Consider the following 18,708-nt stretch of genomic DNA (forward strand, 5'->3'; position numbering starts at 1 on the left):
GATTAAAACCTGATGGTTTTGCTACCTAATGGGAATTGGCTTAATGGTTACCATTAGAGACCACTAGTTTTCCTGTAGGACACCCTTTACACTGTGATACTGACCCATCAGGAAAACACAACTAAGGGACTCCATTGAGAACCAACAGAAGCTTTTAATGGTTTCCATATTTTTTTTTTTCAGCAGTTGGGATGAGAGAGTAAAGCCCACTAAGGGGCCAAATTGAGATTTCAGTGGCGAGGAGCCCCCACTAGGGGTTAACAATGTGGGAACTATATTGTTAAGTGTATATGATATTTTGTTCAAAGCACTGACTTGATGAAAATGTAATGACCGCCAACAACACGACCTGTTTCTGTCCTAATGGGTTAAATTAAAGGGAATAGTTTGGTGAAAAATCAAATTTATGGGATTTTCCACTTACCCTAAATGCAGTTGATCAGCCAAGACAAGTTTGGTGTCAAAGTTTTGCTTTTTTAGTTTAAAACTGGAACTGCTAGGCTAATGGTGCTAACAAACACTGGAAGTAAATAGTCACCAAAACTGCAGCCACAAACACATTGCTAAAATGGCATGGACAGAGCTATAACTGGACCTACATCATCATCTGCATAACGTCCTGCTTCCTGTACTATTCTAGGTTAAAACTCCGATAGGATATAGCTCAGGGGCGTGGTGTAAAACGTCGCTATGCAAGTACGTAACATAAGTACAGTAATACCTAAGACTTGCTTTTCGTAAGAGAGTTAAGAGTTGCATATCAAATTACAACGACCTTCGAAAATGAGGCGTTCCAGAACGAAGAGATCTACAGGTAGTCTGGAATATAACCATAGATTTCCTTCTAATGCAGACACATGCAAACTGTGGCTTTTGGCAACAAACCACAAACTAGCAACAGAGATGTTCAGTAAAGTTACCTTGCAAAATTTCTGGGTATGTGGTGATCATGGGTTTACAGAAATGATTGGGATGACTAATGACTTTCAGTGTATGTTAGCAAAGTTAGCACCATAGCTCCAGTTTTAAACTAAAGAAGCGAAATTTTGACACCAAACATGTCTTTGCTGACATGTCTTCCATTCTATCGAAATGAAGCCAAAATTCTGCCGCAAAGTTTTCAAATTTGGAACCAGAGTTTGCACAGTAGAGACGAGAGTCAAAGTCAGGTACCACACCCAACACCAAAGTCAAGTGCGTCGCAGACTGCCTTCACTGAACTTGCAACAGTAGCAATAGAGCAATGCAACCTGAAAGCAGCAAAAGCAATGGGACTTTTTTCCTGGATATCCAGTTTGTCTGGTAAGTGTAATGTATCAACAGTAAAAGTGCAGTTCATGTAAGTTTTGTAACTTAATGACATATTCAGACACTTTGTAGTACCAGTGACAAATAATGGAACGAATTTTACTAGCTAACAGTAGGCTAACGTTACATATGCTAGCAACTTACTGATTAACGGCAGAGGGCGTCCCCAAGCGAGTCCTCAACGAATGGGAGAAAATGGAACTTAATGGCTAAAAACAAAAAGTTTAAATAGTTTCTAATCATTTGCCCAGAGCTTTCCTTTTAATTTTAAAAAGTAGAAGGCTGTATTCTACTAAAAAAGCAAAGAAAACTTACCTATATATTTCTTTTTTTTCCACAGCAAACAGGTTTTTGGCAGCAGGACGGTAACGTTACCGCTACGGAGTGCTGATTGGTTGGTGAGCAGAGCAGCTCATTGGCTGTTCGCGCTCACAGACATCATGAACGTACATGAGGTGCCATTTTAAACTCCTATAGCTCGAGTTTAAAAGCTCAATAACAGCTCTATAACAGCAGTGTTAAAATGTTTTATGCTATTCAGCATTCAGGAAATAAATGTATCCTTTTACATTTAAAATGTTTAAGCATTTATAAACTACGATTTTGCTCAAACACTCCATCTTAACCTATTCATTTTGGACTGGCTCGGGAGCGCCCTCTAGTGTTTGAGAAACCTGCTGAGAAAACATTACAGAGTGGTAATTCTCCTCTCTGCAAGTTCTCTGGTAGAAAGACATCATGTGTCATGTTAACCAAGATGGAGATCACTTTAACACAACTGTGTAACTTTGTATTCTTACGATAGTATTACATAGTATAGTAGAATAATGTTTTAAAAACTAATTTCTGGGAGAAAATAAAAAATGTGTCAATATCAGCATAAAGAAAACTAACTGTTTGAACTAGACACTGTAGATGGAAAGACAGTTTAGAGGAGAAAAATGGCATGGAAAATGGGCTGTTTTGTCATTGAAACACATGTGGATGAGCGAAGCTACACTTCATACTGCAGTCAGCCAGCAGGGGCGTTACAACTGTGGTTGCTTCACTTTTTAGAGCCGTTGCGCAGTCCACTGTTTTTTTTACAGTCATTCTAAACAACAATGCCATCCATCTCAAATCAATAATTCTTCCTCTTCTTTTGAACTGTATGCTCAGAGCAGCTGCCTCCAGACTGGTGTTACACAAAATACAGTTGATCTACAAAACTTTACTGCCACATTTTTTTGCCGTCCAACATAACTAACCAGATTAACTCTGGTGAATTGATGGAGCTACAGATTTAGCTTCATGGTTCTTGGAGAACATTGGAGAACTGTGATTTGACAACTAGAAAGTAATTTATTGAGACATCACAATTTTTGTTGTACTTGGACTCACAAAATACACTATCAAGCTTCTGTCTGAATGTGTTTAGAGCTCAAATATTCAAATTTAGGGTTGATTTCCTAATGAAAAAATATATAGCCTATCTGTTTTGTCTTGCTAGGTTAATTAAATCAGTCAAATTTGTTTAGCATTTAAAAATATTAGTATTTATAGTACTAGTATTTAGCGTTGAGTATTTTTTATTGAGGTTTTATGATTTAGTACTGTTTAGTACTAGTTTGTATTTAGTACAGTTTTTAGTATTCTGTCAGATTTTGCATAAAAATTTGAAACATATAAAACATATATTTTCTGCCAAAGATGAAACTGCACTACAGTCTTTAAACTAGCTAAATGAAATGTTCTAAACAATGAGGCCACCCATCTGACATCAAAAGCACTTCCTGTCCTTTTTAACTGTATGTTCAGAGCAGCTGCCTCCTGAGACTGGTGGTAGAGACAATACAGTTCTATTAAATTTAAGTGCCAAGTTTTCACTGCCGTCCAATCAGATTTGGAAACATGCCTTTCAACCTGCAGTGTGCAGGGCTCTAAACCCTGATCCTGGAGTACCATCACCCTGTGTTTTTTAGTGTTCCTCTTCCAAAAAACCTGATTCAACTCATCAGCTAATTAACGTGCTGTTAAATGAGGACAAATACTACGCAGTCCAAAGCCAGGATTGAAAACCACTGCCATAATGTAAATTTATTTTTAAAACTAAATGTAGCTTCAAAATTTGCTAAACCAGAAGTAGCAGGCCATCTGCTTAAAGGCAGTATGAGCTTCAAATGCTCCAACACAACTGTAATGTCACATACAACAGTAGGCCAATCAAGTTGTCACAATGACCATAACCTTATTGTGGAGCCACACTTTACAAATCATGTCTATAAATGGGATTTCCATTGATTTTTTTTCAATATTGCTGCATAGTTCAGCTGTTGAGATGTTCGCAGTCATTCAGAGTGTTTCAATGTGAAATAGTACATTGTAGAGAAACATATCAAATCATAATTCTTTACAATGGTGCTTCTTTACAGTGGTGAACCAGAGGTCACTATGTCTACAACACAAATATAGCTATTTTATTTACTATATAACCAGTGAGCCTACATCTGAAGAAATATGTTTTCTATGGGTATTATTTGCCTCACAACACCCTGCATGTACCACTTCACCATGAATGAATTTTAAAAATGTTTTGGCTAAAAGCTTATCTCCAAACTCTCATTTCTGTCACCACCTCTATGAATTCCGACTCTGCAAGCTTCTCCAGAATGGCACGTTTCATAGCCACGATCACTAGCAGCCCTAGAATTAAAACTTTTTTTAGTAAAATGAAAACAATTTGTTGAAGATACATGTCTAGAATGATTCTATTATGATGCCACAGCTCTACAATTTCATAAGTCATACAATGCTGTAAAAAATGAATAAATTTAATTTATGACCAAAATTATGAATGAAGCTGTAGATCAGTGGTTCCCAGCCTGGATGGACTGGAGTGGGAGCCACTGCAGTAGATGACTCTGACATAACTGAGAAAGCTGTGAAACATCGACAATGATTAGAATGCTTTATATTTGTGGTGATCACATATTGTATTGGAAAGGTGTTAAAAATGGTGATTACATCTTAAGAAATAACTATTAATAGATAATTCAGTATATTATTTACAGTATTAGAATAATATACTATTAGATACAGTATATTATTTATCACTTAATGAGCTCTTAATGTTACCTGAAAACTTGAAATACTGAATTAAACATCTCAAAAGACATGACGAGTGATTCCAAACTTTTGAATGCTAGTCACTGTACATACACAGACACTAGTTAAAAACTTTTTAAATATTCCAAACAAGTTTAAAAATGGCACAGTTTGTTTAGATCAAAAAACAGAACTAAAAAAATGAATAAAAACAAACCACTTGGCAACAGGGACACCACCACTATATTTTTCATATATAGGCCTAGGGTAAAAAAAACAAAAAACAAAAAACAAATCAGGACAAAATTATTGGTAAATATTGAGTTTTTTATTATTTTAAACCACAGCTATTTTAAATGTCATATTTAATATGTTCACAATTGTTTCCAGAGGGGGGGGCGACAGAACCCATTGCTTTTTCACACCGCGCCTGGGTTTCACAGACAAAAAAAGAAAAACACACAACGAAAGTAGTTTTGAAAACATACACATTTACACTAATCGTAGCTTTTCGAGGTCACTGTGCTGTGCTTTAGGGCAACAGAGCTTCAGCCTTCAACTCCTTCAGCTCATGAAAGCGACTTTTTCTCTTTTCCTTTTTTAGCAGAATGGGCTGTTACTAGAGGCCTGCACAGACATGAAATTTAAACTTGTATTTGCAACTTTGAGTGCTGACCTGACCGGCCCGACTGGTACTGCTAAATCTGAAATCCAATCCTGACCCGAACCTGCTCACACACACCAACAGACGGATAATTATAGACGTGGTTTCACAGGGCTTTGTTTTATTACTAAGCACTTTAGGGCAACTAACAATGATTTCCATATTTGAATAATGGGTTCATATGGCTTTGATTAATTGGGAAAAGTAGTCTGTCAATAACTAAATATATTTCATGTCATACACAACGTCTCTTTCAACAAATGTAAAAAATACAAGGATTATTACTGCTTTTGCACGATAATCTTTCAAAGCATTAAATACTTCCCTATCTTCTTCATCATTTTTTCAAGATCAACAATGCTACAACATGCCCTCAAAAACACTGTTTTACTCAATGAGTTTTACTCAAGGTGCAGAAACAATACAGGAACAACATATGAACAATCTTCCATGGCAGTATCCATACTATTACAGAGACAGTTTGATTCTACTCCGCATTGCTATTAACATGATTTCTCCTCCAATGTTAACGCAAAGACAAAATGAATTAGTCTGTGTGGTCGGTTAACATCATATAATCAAAACTGATATTACTGAGCAGAGACACAGCCATGTCTGACACACAGTGTCCTGAAGCATTAAAAAATATGTTCATGTGAAAATACTAAAAACAGTGTTTATAAAAGTTATCACAAGATCTGATTCCAGTGACCCAAAACACAGTTTTCATGCAGACAGGAGGCCAAAATGCAGAGAAAAAAGTACGCTTTCCAAAAATATCCATATCCGTGTGGATGAGCAGCTCTGTGTGCATTAGTGCACTATCAATGTATAATTCAGTTGTGCAGTTTACACAAAAACGCAGTTCATCCCATCAGCCAACAGTGCTCATTTTCATAAACCACTGAAAAGCAGACCACATACTTCTGATTACAGTTTTACTGCAGTTTACTCACAACAGTGAGCTTCTGTCATTTTCTGCTTTTCAAGTATTCAGCCTGCTGAATGCTTTTCTTTTATTGTCTCACTTTTGAAATATCTGCGTGACGTAGGCCATGCTTCTTCATGTAAATTATATGTTGGGGTGTGGCCATTGCAAAAGATGTGTAAATAAGGTAATCAATGAGCCAAAATTCACTGCACGTGCTGAAAATGAATTTCTGGCAGTTTTTAACAATATCCGACTCACATCATGCCAACATTATTTGCAAACACGTGACTCGTGAGGGAAGCAAAGTTAACACCATTCTAACTTTTAACACCATTAATGAGATAAAACACTTTAGAGTACATCATGCAACCGAGTACAGTGAATCATTACAGACAGACAGAAGTACAGACAGAATGACGTTATGTCAAAGACGCCCATATATTGTGTTGCAGAGATTAGCATGTTGCTGAAATTAGCATGCTAACCAGCTAGCTCCGACCCATCCTGTCTCGTAATACCACTATGTACCTCAAGAGGCGATAGAGAGTCAATATAGTGTTAAGTCTGCCTCAGTCCGACATGCCAAGATGAAGAAGCAGCACTGCCCCACGGGTGTATTCTAACCTCTTGTCAATCATATTGAAGGTACCACCCCCGGTTAAACCATGAAAGAGCGCTAGCTAATGAAAAGGACAGTAATGGCTGAAACTGTTGGCAAGCAACCATTATCACAACCGCCACCTGCCCCTGGCAAGAAACCATGTTCAACAGCAAAGAAAAGAAGTGACATAAACAGAAATAGAACGAGAGTTGTTCTGGTGTTTCTTGGATGCTTTGGTGTTGGTGTTGCTTTCCACCGCTGGAGACAGCTCTTGGCAAGTACAGAAATTGATGCTTAACTTGCAACGTTTCCTCTAGACTGGTAAAGAGGGAGGAGGAGTAAATAGGGAGGAGGAGGGATTGTGCTGCCCCCTATTTGTTTGGAGCGTGGAATATGAACTCAACAGGTTGCAGCACCTTATTGCTCCTTTAAGGTGTTTATACCAGTACACCACAAATAAACGCAGATAACGCAAACAATACATTGCAGAACAAACTAATTCCCTCAGCTCTCATGTAATGAGTTGCAATCCAAAGAAAGTTAGTCCACTGTCGAAGAAGCAGACATCAGAATGTAGTGAGTTAATGAATTAAAGATGGAAAAGACAGTGGAAGGAACAGCCAGTCTCTTGGGGTTAGCCATAAGCCATTAGCCAAGCATTGAGGCCTGCTAGGCCTAGCCCAGAGACATTAGAAAGGAGAAGATAGGTCACTGGAAAGCTCAAAACACTCAACATGGTGTCTGTTTACAGGGAAAGTCCCGTCCTTCCATAAAAAGAGCCAATCAGCTTGCTGGTAAAGCCACAAGTGGGAAAAGTTTATAAAGTACTAATGAGATGTTTGTCAGACTTTACCAGTGATTTAATTTCTGAAACAGTAATTTGGCCTTCACTTTTGGGTTCTTAGTTTTAGGTATCTAAAGATAGAAGCCTGGTATTGTATTGTATTGTATTTTGTACTGAAAAAAACTGCCCAGAGTTTTGGAGAGGACAGACTTTCCTATAAGGACTTTGGCACCTCCTACGGTACCCCTCGCTCAGCAAGCTGCCTCAGGCAACAATGTGGTCTCTTGGTCCCTGCTATGAGCCAAGAGGCACCGCAGCATCTCATATATAGCGGATAATGTGAGTGACTATAATATTTACCAAATTCCAGCAGTGTCTGATTCTGATTGATGTATGAGACAAATTACTTTAGAAATTTAGGTGCAAAATAATACTTTGCAAAAGAGAAGCTGCTGTGTGCATACTTCGAGATCTTCTTGAGCTTTTCTGTTTTTACCATATAGTTTTTACAAAATAGATTTACTTCAGTTGTTAAATATGGTTTTTATTAAAAGTGTAGCGACAGCCCAGAACAATGCGCTCCTGTTAATCTACAAAAATTGTTTTACTTAAGAATCCAACATGGTTGTATTTTAAAAAATGTACATAAATATACTATACTGCAATATATACCACAACTGTGAGAAATCTTAAATAACCGTGACAGATATTTTCTGCCATCTGCCCACTACTAATGAGTGTGTACGTCACAAAAAGCTGGACGGTCCATCTCTACGCAATTTAATTTAAAACCCCTGTCAACATGGTTTCAATTCAAATTTTTGTTTTAGTAGTAAAGATAAGCAGCCTTTACCAGTGTTATACTCAAGACATATATATAAATGAATACAATTCAATAGTAGATAAGTGCTCCAAAAATTCCAAGCTGCTGTCTGCTTTTAAAATGTGTGGGCGTGCCAGAACCCATAATGACTGACAGTAGCTTCTCCAAGGTAACACAAACTACCCAGCTCCAGTGGCAGGGTCGAGTGACTCCACCAAGTGATGTTGTTCAGCCCTCATAGCCTTTATAATAAGCACCATGAACAAATTTAGAAAAACTTAATTAACCTACTTTTTGGGGGGTATTGGCTGTAATTTCAAAAATCTCTCAACAGGAAACACCAACATCTTTCTTTCTTGGCCAGTTCACAGTAAAAACATCACAAAAATTAGATAATATTTAGGAAAAAAATCATGAAAATGAGTAGACAGGGGCTTTAAATTATTTTGATATGTGCTTCACAGAGTAATAACAATTCCATCCTCCTCCATTGCCCCCTGAGGCACCATGAGGCGTTGCCGAATGTCTGAGCGCAACATGCTCAGGATATCATGGGTGCTGGAGGTGCTCTGTCTGAATGCTGGGCTGCTTCTATAGTGATGCTGGTGGGTCATTTCTCGGTGTAGTGGGGTGCTGGGCTCAGGAGTGGCCATTAGATTGAGGCAGGGCTGTGAGTGGCAATAGGCTGGAGAGCAGTGGCGCCCGAGGCATCGGTAGCGATCATGAGCATTGGGGCGAGAAGACTGGGGTGATGTTGAAATATTGGAGCGCTGGGACAAGTGCTTAACACGTCTTTCAATAATCACATCTGAATCCTCGTCACTTTCATAGCCACTACTTGTCCAGACATGGGATCCCATAATCACGGGCAATCCTGGGTAACTTATTGAACCCTCACCTTCAAGAAGACGTCCTGGGCTTGGAGAGATATAACTGTGACTCCTTACGTTGTTGCGCTGGTTTGCTGGTTTCACAGTGATGATGAGGTTGTGGCTATTGGCAACCATCATGTCAGTCACTTGATCCAGAGACTTGCCCATCAAATCAATGCCATTGACCTCCAACACCTGGTCATTAATAGCCAGCAGTCCAGTACTCTCGGCTAGTCCGCCAGGAACCATCCTTGAGATGAAGATGCCTGGAACCTTCTCCAGACCGTGGGGAGTGACCCTGACTGTGGCTCCGTCACGGATATAGAAACCCAGAGGTCTTTCTGAGCCCTGGCTGTAGAGACGAACTCTTCGGTGGCACTCTGGTAGGATGTCCACGTCGATTATGGAGGAGACCGGGCGGAAATTCTGCGGCATGCCAATCTGAATGCATGGTCTTCTGCGGCCGATGTCGCCACGTGCCGTCGCTGTGGATTTCTTCCGCCTTATCACACTGTCTGTGCTGATGGTAGCCTGGTCAATTTCATCTGTAAAACATTAAATATTTAAAATGAGCCAAGGAGTCCTTTATTTACTGCAAATACCACTGCCCTATTTCTTTTCTATAACACATACATAATATTTATGCTAGAGATGCACCAATTTCTGGGCTGATACCAATATTCGATATTCTCCATGTTTGTATCTTCCAATGCCAAAACATTTATAAAATGTAGAAACTGGGACTACTTGGATTGGCATTTTAAAGAAATTTATCATTTGTGAGACATAGGGTTACAAGTACAAAGTACAATGAATAAAATGCAGACATCAAATATCACTTAGAAATATCGGTCACATTTAAACATCCCAATATTTATCTAAGCTATTATCTGCATACGCTGATATCATCATGCAACACTAATATACACACATATAATGCAAACGCAAATATCATATAATAATCAAAAAATTGCAGAAATGCCATACAGAAAGAAAAAGATACAGTTGTATGCAAAAGTTTGGCTGCCCCTTGTCAAATTGCGTTTTGTGTACGTATTAGTGAAAATTAGTAAACATATTCTTCACGGAGGACACACTTATGCACATTTTAATGCACAATTACTGTGTATTTGCTAATTTAACACTTTGGAAAAACAATTAAAGACAAAATCTAGCCTGTGCAAAATTTATGGCACATTTTATATTATATGCTTTGTTTTTTCCCGCATGTTAAACTCTGGCCTGAATTTTACTGAAAAAATGCCATATTTAAGTTTGCTTGCTGTAGAGGATTTGTTCATTTATTTTATTATGTCAACAACACATGTAATTGCACCGGGGGGGAGGGGGTTCACATGTTTCATATACTGTATGTCAGTATATGAAATGTCCAAAGATATGAATATTATGAATATATGTACATACATTTAAGCTGCGCAGTTCAGCTAAAAACATTATATCCTATTACTAACACTATTTCAGACATTATTGGGGAAAAATGAATCCAAATGCAATGTTTAGTGTCACTCCTTTTTCCCCTCTCTCTCTCTCTCTACATCTAAGATGTCAGAGCTTTTATTATACTATACTATTTTATTATACTATTTATTATACTATTATAATGGAAATTATTATGGAAATTAGTGACCCTCCTTCACTCACATGTTGGATTGAGGACATGCACGATTTTCTGAGCTTGGAAAAAATGTAATAATCTATAAAGCGCTCATCCAAGTTTTTGGACAAAGTATTTGGGAAAAACATCCTGAATTTTAATGTAATTTTATTGTAAACAATGTTTTTTTCCAAGTAATTTTGTGGACCATTTTCATTTGTCTGCTCATTCTGAAATTATCACACAATGAAAAGGGCGGCTGGGATTTTCAAGTTAAAAAAATATTAAAAAAAACAAACAAACAAACAACAAACAAACAAAAAAAAACTACCAAAAAAGTGTAGCAGTGAGATATTTATCCATCCATATATATTCTGTTTAAATGCAGTAGAATATAATTCAACTTAACACTAAACTCAGATTTTTGCAAGCTTTTGTATGCTCATTGATGTACTTTGTTAAATTGATACTGTATATCCATTAGTACTCATAATATGTCTTTAACCTCTTATTCTCCAGGGTATATTTTGGTTTGTCCATCTGAATTTACATGACCTAATCGTAAGGCAAATTATTCAGTAACTGCATGAAATAAATGTAAATTTTTATTTTATTTATTTATTTTTGTAAAAGCTCCCTTCAACATGTGTTTTATGATCATACACATATTGCTATATGCTTACAATTTACTGCTGAAAGCCAAAAATCTTAGACGCTCTTTGTATTTTTTTTACAAAAATCATTTTTACAGAGCAGATCACTGAAGAGACACTATCTGTTTATAGTTTATAGCCCAGATTTGTGGAAAAATGGGTCGACTTTCAGTAGACAAAAAAACTGTTCAGCTTCTTCTATTATAAGGGTTTAAAAATACATTACCCATTTATTTGACTGGAAAGAAGACAGTTACAGCTCTCATATGACACACACTTTTTGAGTGTAGCTTATGAAATATGAAAGTTATAAAGAATATGATGAAGTGCGTTTTGGAACCACCGGTGGTCTCAAGGAGTTGAAGAGGTTAAACTACACTTTTGCTTTTCCAATTATGTTTGTTTTAGGGAAGTTTGTGCTTCCCTAAAAAGGACTGAAAATTCTGTTTTACTGCACCTGTAGCTCCACCTCAGTCTGTGTTGAAATAGAGGACACTTGGTTCACTAATGCATAGAAATTGGCAGCAACTGTGCAAATGTTTACGCCCAAAACTGTGGTAGCAGGTGCTCTGGCCGGAACACAATGAACTCTGTCCAACCCACTCTTTTCTATCCTAAATTGTAGTGTTTTAGAAGAGAGCCAGGTTCTTTCTTTCTTCTCCTTCATCTGAGTTCTCAATTGAGAGTTACTCTGCATTGTTTAGGGCTTAGCAGAAGGCTAATGCATGGACACTGCTAATTTATGGGGACGGCTGTTTCTCTCCATCTCCTCCTCCTCCTCCCCCCTACAGTCATTACAGACTATGTCCCGCCTCCGCACACAATTGCTTTCCACCTCAGTAATGTGCATTCCTCAAATGCAGTGAGAGAGGGCAGTAGATGAGCAGAAACTCCAGGGTGGATGTACCAGAGCTGGTTTATAAAGAGCCTGGCCACTTCCTATTTCCCCCATTATGTCAAACACATGACTGCAAAATGCCAGAGGGCGCCCATGAGCGAGTCCTCAATGAATGGGAGTAAATGGAGCTCAACAGCTAAAAATGAAAAGTTAAAATAGTTTTTAATCACTTGCCCAGAATTTTCCTTTAATTTAAAAAAGTAGAAGGATGTATTTCACTAAAAAAGCCAAGAAAACGTACTTGTATGTTTCCTTTTTTTCTGCAGCAACCGGGTTTTGGGCAGTAGGGCACTGGCATTACTGCTACTGAGTGCTGATTGGTTGGCGGGCAGAGCAGCTCATTGGCTGTTTGCTCTTGCAGACATTATGGACGTACATGAAGTGCCGTTTTAAAATTTTTAAAAGCTTGAAAGCTTTTAAAAATATAACAGCAGTGTTAAATTGTTTTATGCTATTTATGCTATGCTATACATACTGATGTCTACAAAACTGGACAAACGTATGCTGCATAACTAAATATAGAAGCAGCACAGTGGAATCCAGAGTGTTTTCCCAGTCAAATGCAAGATAAAAAAAAAAAACTTGAAGCCTTTAGTAAACTGAACTCTGGTGTTTATGGAAAAGAAGCAAGCTGAACAATTATAAGAAAAAAAGCTAGCTGAACAACTTAAATTCATTTTTTTTTCACATGAAGCAGCTCATGGGACTGGCTTATATCTAATTAACTCACTAACTCACATTTAGCAGCCTGAAGGCTCTCCACAAGGGGGAGCTATTAGCACTCAAGTAGTTTTTGTGTGCATTATTGAAAGGGAAGAGACTGCCTGAACCCACACTGAGGAAGTCATAATCAAACTGCAAAGTATGTCCATGTTTAAATTTCTTTATTCATGTGAGAATGTCCCCTATACAGTCATATGCAAAAGTTTCTGCACCTCTGGTCAATTGATGTTTTGTTGATTTTCTAAGTGAAAATAAGTTAACACATCCTATACAGAGAACAACCTTCTGTACATTTTAATTTAGCATTAGTTTGACATAAATAAAACATAAAATGAAGTCTTGCAAAAGCCAGGCACATTTTATATTTTACAGTTTATATAAAAGTGAAAATATATAGAAATTTTGCACTACAATTTGCAGAAAATAATGTGTTAGTTTAGTTTCACTAAAAAAATCAACCAAAATCAAATGTTTCAATATGCTTGTACATTTCAATAGGTCTTAGTGGTAGAAAGTTCAATGTTTTATTCTTTTTATAGATTCCACATAATTTTAACAGAACTGAAAATAGCTTTGGAGAATGGATTAGGGCCGTAGAAAATAGCAAGCTGCTATGTGATCATCCCGATCATACAGTGGCAGAAAACACATTTGCAAGATCTACTTGAGATTCCTCAAGAACTTGATTTGTGGTAAGCAGGGGTCGACCGACTATTGGTCTGACCAATGATCGGAGCCAATATTCAGCATTTTTCCAGTTTTCAGAATCGTTGCTTGAACTTGCTTCCTTGTTGATAAAGCACTTTTTGTTAGGTATCTGATGCACCCACGATCAAAAAACACACTACTCGGCGGACCAAAACTGTTTCTTTAGTGGTTTTAATGCACTGGGAATATGTGCCTATGCAGACAAGCCTCCAGAAAGCAGTAAATTATTTGTAACCATAACTTATTGCTTTTAAATGTAATACATTTACAGTTCTATGTATTTGGTGTACTTTATACAGTTTTGGCCTGTATCTGGGCTTTCTTGCTTGCATCCATATACTGAAAAGACACGCTCTCTCCTGTATCTGTCTTATATAAAAAAGGTAGAAATATTTTTGTAAAATAGTTTAAAGTATTTGAGCCCTTTTTTTAGCTTCATTTTTCTTACAAATGTCATTCACTTTTAAATGTCACTGAGAGCTATTTACATTATTTATTTTTTATCTGTTTAAAGCAGGGGTGCACAACTCCAGCCCTAAGGGGACTTACCTGCTCCAACACCTGCTTCAACACATGATTACACTTATCTGTTAATTGTCAGGTTGAGTGGATGTGTTTAAGCAGGGAAACCTCCAAACTGTGCCGGACACCAGCCATCCAGGACCGGAGTTGTACACCCCTGTTTTAAAGATTACTTTAAAATGTTTTAAGTTACTATTTTTGCAAGCTGTATTGTCTAAAGCTCTAATTATTCATTTAATGTAAGTTGTGAGTATGAGTTGCATTCTTGTAAGTTTCACTCTACAAACATAAAATTTATGGTAAATGAATATCGGCCCCATATACTAGGTATATAAGTGTCCCTGATAACTAATAATCAGTATCGCTATTGACCAAACATATTGGTCGAGCCCTAGAGGAAAGTGTGCAATGATTTAGGCATGCAGTTTGAAAGATGCTAATGTTTGTGGTATAGGCTTCCTTTACTTAGCGTTGTAGCTTCAGTGCAAAACTAAAGAAGCAAACTTCAGACCCCGAACATGATTTGGCTGAACAACTACATTTGAGTTAAGAGAAAAAATGTATTACTTTGATTTTCTGTTTAACTATTAATTTAACACTTCGATTTAACAATTTGATTTGCTTGAGGATTGTCTCCCAGTTCCTAGCTGACCTCTTTAAAACAATATCAGCAGTCCATTTGAACATGGCCAGAAAAGTTCAGCATGCAAACAAACCCACCACAAGGGACCATGAAGCAATTACTCTCAAGTACACATAATTCCTGACTAGATAAATTGCTTCCTATTCCGGACAGAGGGCCGTGAGCAAAACTGCCCAACCTGATGGACGCACTGATAAACCGCCTGTATCATGCAGCAGTAAACAGGGAAAATACGGTACACTGTGGTGATACTTTCATTCCTAGTCAATAGTTAAATTTTTCTGCATATTCGAATCTGAATGAAAATGTGAAAATACTAGACAGAAATATTTTAAATCTGGATCACAGTGTATATGAGTTCAGGTATATCCATACTGTAAAACTGCAGTATATTCTCTCTCAATTATGGTAAAGAGTATTTTGGATAAGAAAGAACAGAATGGAATGAGCATAATAATGTGGTACATTTAATGGGAATTAACCCATTTTCCCTGTGATTTTATGCACAGTGGTATTATCCGTGACCCATTTAAACAGATTCAACATTAAATCTATTACAACTGCTTAAGGCAATTCAATTCTTTTATATGTGAGTCTTAAATTGATGCTTCAATTAGTTGGTTTTTAGTGGCTCAGTACATTCAGGGCTGTATGGACACTGTAATGGCATGTTTGTAGTACTTTAACAATATTTACATTCTTTTTTATTTCAAATAAGCAAGGTGTTCCAAGATATGGGCCCTTTCATAATGACATTCAACACTGATCAGTTTATATGATATCAGGGCATATTTTAAATTATCCCACTACTTTTTCTTACAGTAAGAAATTAGGCCTGATTGACACTTATTTTTAAGTATTTTGGCCATATAGTGTTTTTATATATATTTTCAAAAGAAGTCCAAAAGGGTTATTCAGTGTTTTTTTAATTGTTTAGTATTTTTTTAAATTAACTAATTAATTATTATGTAATAAATCTGACCACTAATATAATCGATAGTGACAGCTATCAATGCATTAGAACTGGCTGATTACCTTTCTGCTGAATGAAGATGCGCAGTAGCGACTGCGCAGTGGACACAGCCTTGCAGAAGTTTTCATCGTTATTGATGGGCAGCAGTTCTCCGTGGACATCTGCGTAGCTGATAAAAATTTCCATGTGACACAAGTGGTGTAGGCTCTGGAGAAGCTGGAGAAAGTCCTTAAAGATCCCAGGCTCACAGCGATCAAGAGAAAACCTCCTAAATTCTGCACCATACTTTAGGAGAAGAAAAAGAGGTAAAATCTTAACAGAACCTACACACTGATCACATCAAGTTCACTGTTATAAGCCACTGATTTTAGAACAGAAGCCAAATGTCTGGATAAGGGTTTTTTTATGTCAAGCCAGCAGTGATTTGTTTGACAAATTATTTCCAAAACATTGCCTCTGAATAGGTTTCAGTACCAGATGTGGCTGCTTACACTTCCTCAGTTAGTTGAAGGGCACCTATTTTTCTTGGATTTTTTCCCCCCGGTGAGGCCAGTTTCTGTGGTAATTTGCAATTTTGTCGTAATTCAATTTTACATTTTCTAGCCTCTCTTTGTCCCTTAGAGTTCAACATACTGTTTTTGTTACTGTGCCTTTAAGACTGATATATGTAAACGAGCTCTGTTCTGAATGCCCTGTATTGTTCCTTATTCAAAAAGCAATCTGAGCATAAACACTCCTTATAATGTCACTGTGAATGGACGGGGCTGCTGTAGGCCAAATAGGTGGATATATGTAAAGGTGTTGGCTTTCATGACATCACAAAAACAAAGAAATCAAAACTTAATTTCCATATATGAACTGTATGGAGTGTGGAGTAAACATTTTGAAACTTTAACAGTGTTTACATACCACAGCTATGATTATTTTCATTCTTTTATGATGGTTCAGCACCTGAACTGCTTAGTCTCTTTCACTTTCGAGCTTTAGCATTCTTTTCTTAAACCTAAGAGAAGAATGGCGCCTCACAAGCAACAGTTGCTACACTGATAGATACTGGATGTAGTAACAAGTTCAAGGAACTTCTTCTGGGAACTCAGTACCTGTTTTATTCCTATTCACCTCAGAAGCTACTTTCATATTCAGTATTCAGAGATACTTTAATTATTTCACTTAAGTAACCATATTTTTACTAAAGTATCAGTAGCTTCTCATTAATGCTAACTTAACAGATGCTAATTGTGAATTTCATTTGAGCGCTCGAGCTCGTGGTAGCTACTGAGGCAGATCACAGAGATATCAAACAAACATGTAGCAACGACATAAGGATAAAATGGCTCTTTCTACCGTAAACTTACCTTGCTTTTGACCTCGACGACTGTGCAGTAACGCAAAGACATTGATTTACTCAAACTCCGGATCATGTCCTCTGGTTTTCAGGCTCTACAGAGAGGACGGCGACGTTTGTGCTTCTTTCCTGTGTGAATAAACCACGACCAACAGGGGCTCCAGTTGAATGGACGGAAAACCCAGACTGAGGGTCTGTCAGTGGCGCTGAGGAGGAGCTCCAAACAATCACAATGGCATCACTTCCCCTGTTGTTAGCTTACACTGGAAATCCAAACTGCCTTTACCTTACATTGCTTATTCAAAGTCTCCTCTGAACTTTTACCCCTCATCCAACGGATGATTCAAAACAAGCCCGCCAAAAAGTGACTGATTACTATTAAAGTAATTCCTGCCAGGTAGAGGATAAAAATCACCTGTATTATTTCTGTTTCTCAAATTATTTTTTTTTATTTTTTCTCAAACTCATTGACGTGTTATGTCAAAATGATCTGTCAGTTATTTAACCTTTTATATCTTGGTTTTATGTATTTTATTGTTACCCTTCTTAGTAAAATCTTAATTGTTCCCTTATTTTTTTCCCCTTTTTTCATTGTTTTATGTGTGATTTTACTGTTAATCTGTTCATGCTGTTCTGTTCATATTAGTTTAAACTGATTAAGTTCCATATTATTTTATTTTCAATCCCTTTGCACGGTTAATGCTTGGCTGCATTGAAAATGAGGGTTTCCTTCAATGTAGTGAAAATAAAGGCGGATTGATTAATTAAAAATAATGTCTTATAATCCTGAAAGTCATTATTTTTTATATCAAGTCACAATTTTGAGTCCTATTTAGGAGAAAATATGGAATTATTTTGACCTAGTAAGTCATTGTTATGAGATACTATGCTGAAATTTTGACACAGGCCTACTGATGCTGGATACAAAGGAAGGAGAAAAACTTAACATTAATGCCCCCCCTTCATTTTCTTATTTATTTTCTATTTAACAGACTTTTTCATACATTGTTTTGTTGATATGTTCTATGTGGAAATAAGTTCACACAGGGATCAAACTTGAATATGGAATATTTCAGTGAATTTTGGGCACAGTGTCTGTTGGTTTTTGCTGAGTTTAACACACACACACATAATATAAATATAAATGAACATTTTGTGATGTACTTTTGCCCAATATGTTAAATTCAGTAAATAAACAGTAATTGTGCATTAAACGGTGCAGTAATGAGTTCTCTGTAATGTGAAACTTGTCCAGGGGTGCCCAAACTTTTAACATACCACTATAAATTATCTCTGTTCTGACTGGCTGCCCTGTATTGCGCTTTCAGGCTGAAACATTCCTTATGACTTCAAAATAAATGGGCGTTGCTAAAACTGCTGTAGGCTGATATGCAAAGGTATTGTTTTTTTGTGACATCACTAAGCCAATGAATTCAGTCCGACAGTTTGCAGTTTATATACGAGCTGAATGGACAATGTATGGTATTCTTTTGATACTGAAAGATTACAATGGAAGCCCATTTCTGCAAGGTAGATGATTAAAAAAAAAGCCCATATTTTT

At 37.1% G+C, this 18,708-nt stretch overlaps 1 protein-coding gene across 1 annotated transcript; it reads right to left on the minus strand.

The window, feature by feature from the left end:
- Positions 1 to 8,653: 8,653 nt before the first annotated feature.
- pard6ga (par-6 family cell polarity regulator gamma a) lies at positions 8,654 to 17,269 on the minus strand. Its single transcript, XM_036579761.1, has 3 exons — positions 17,158 to 17,269; positions 15,865 to 16,087; positions 8,654 to 9,612 (listed from the first exon to the last, which is right to left on the minus strand). Exons 1-3 carry the CDS (start codon positions 17,221 to 17,223, stop codon positions 8,654 to 8,656), a joined length of 1,248 nt encoding a protein of 415 aa, XP_036435654.1. The 5' UTR covers positions 17,224 to 17,269.
- Between the last annotated feature and the right edge of the window lie 1,439 nt (positions 17,270 to 18,708).

The sequence above is a fragment of the Colossoma macropomum genome, unplaced genomic scaffold (assembly GCF_904425465.1).
Source record: "Colossoma macropomum unplaced genomic scaffold, Colossoma_macropomum, whole genome shotgun sequence".
Taxonomy (NCBI): Eukaryota; Metazoa; Chordata; class Actinopteri; order Characiformes; family Serrasalmidae; genus Colossoma; species Colossoma macropomum.

Bases quoted from the DNA above. Each gene is read 5' to 3' on its own strand.
- pard6ga (XM_036579761.1), bottom strand. From the start codon at position 17,223: ATGATCCGGAGTTTGAGTAAATCAATGTCTTTGCGTTACTGCACAGTC. The intron at 16,088-17,157 runs GTAAGTTTACGG...CTTCTCCTAAAG, and splicing joins TCGTCGAGGTCAAAAGCAAG to TATGGTGCAGAATTTAGGAG. The intron at 9,613-15,864 runs GTAATCAGCCAG...AATGTTTTACAG, and splicing joins CATCTTCATTCAGCAGAAAG to ATGAAATTGACCAGGCTACC.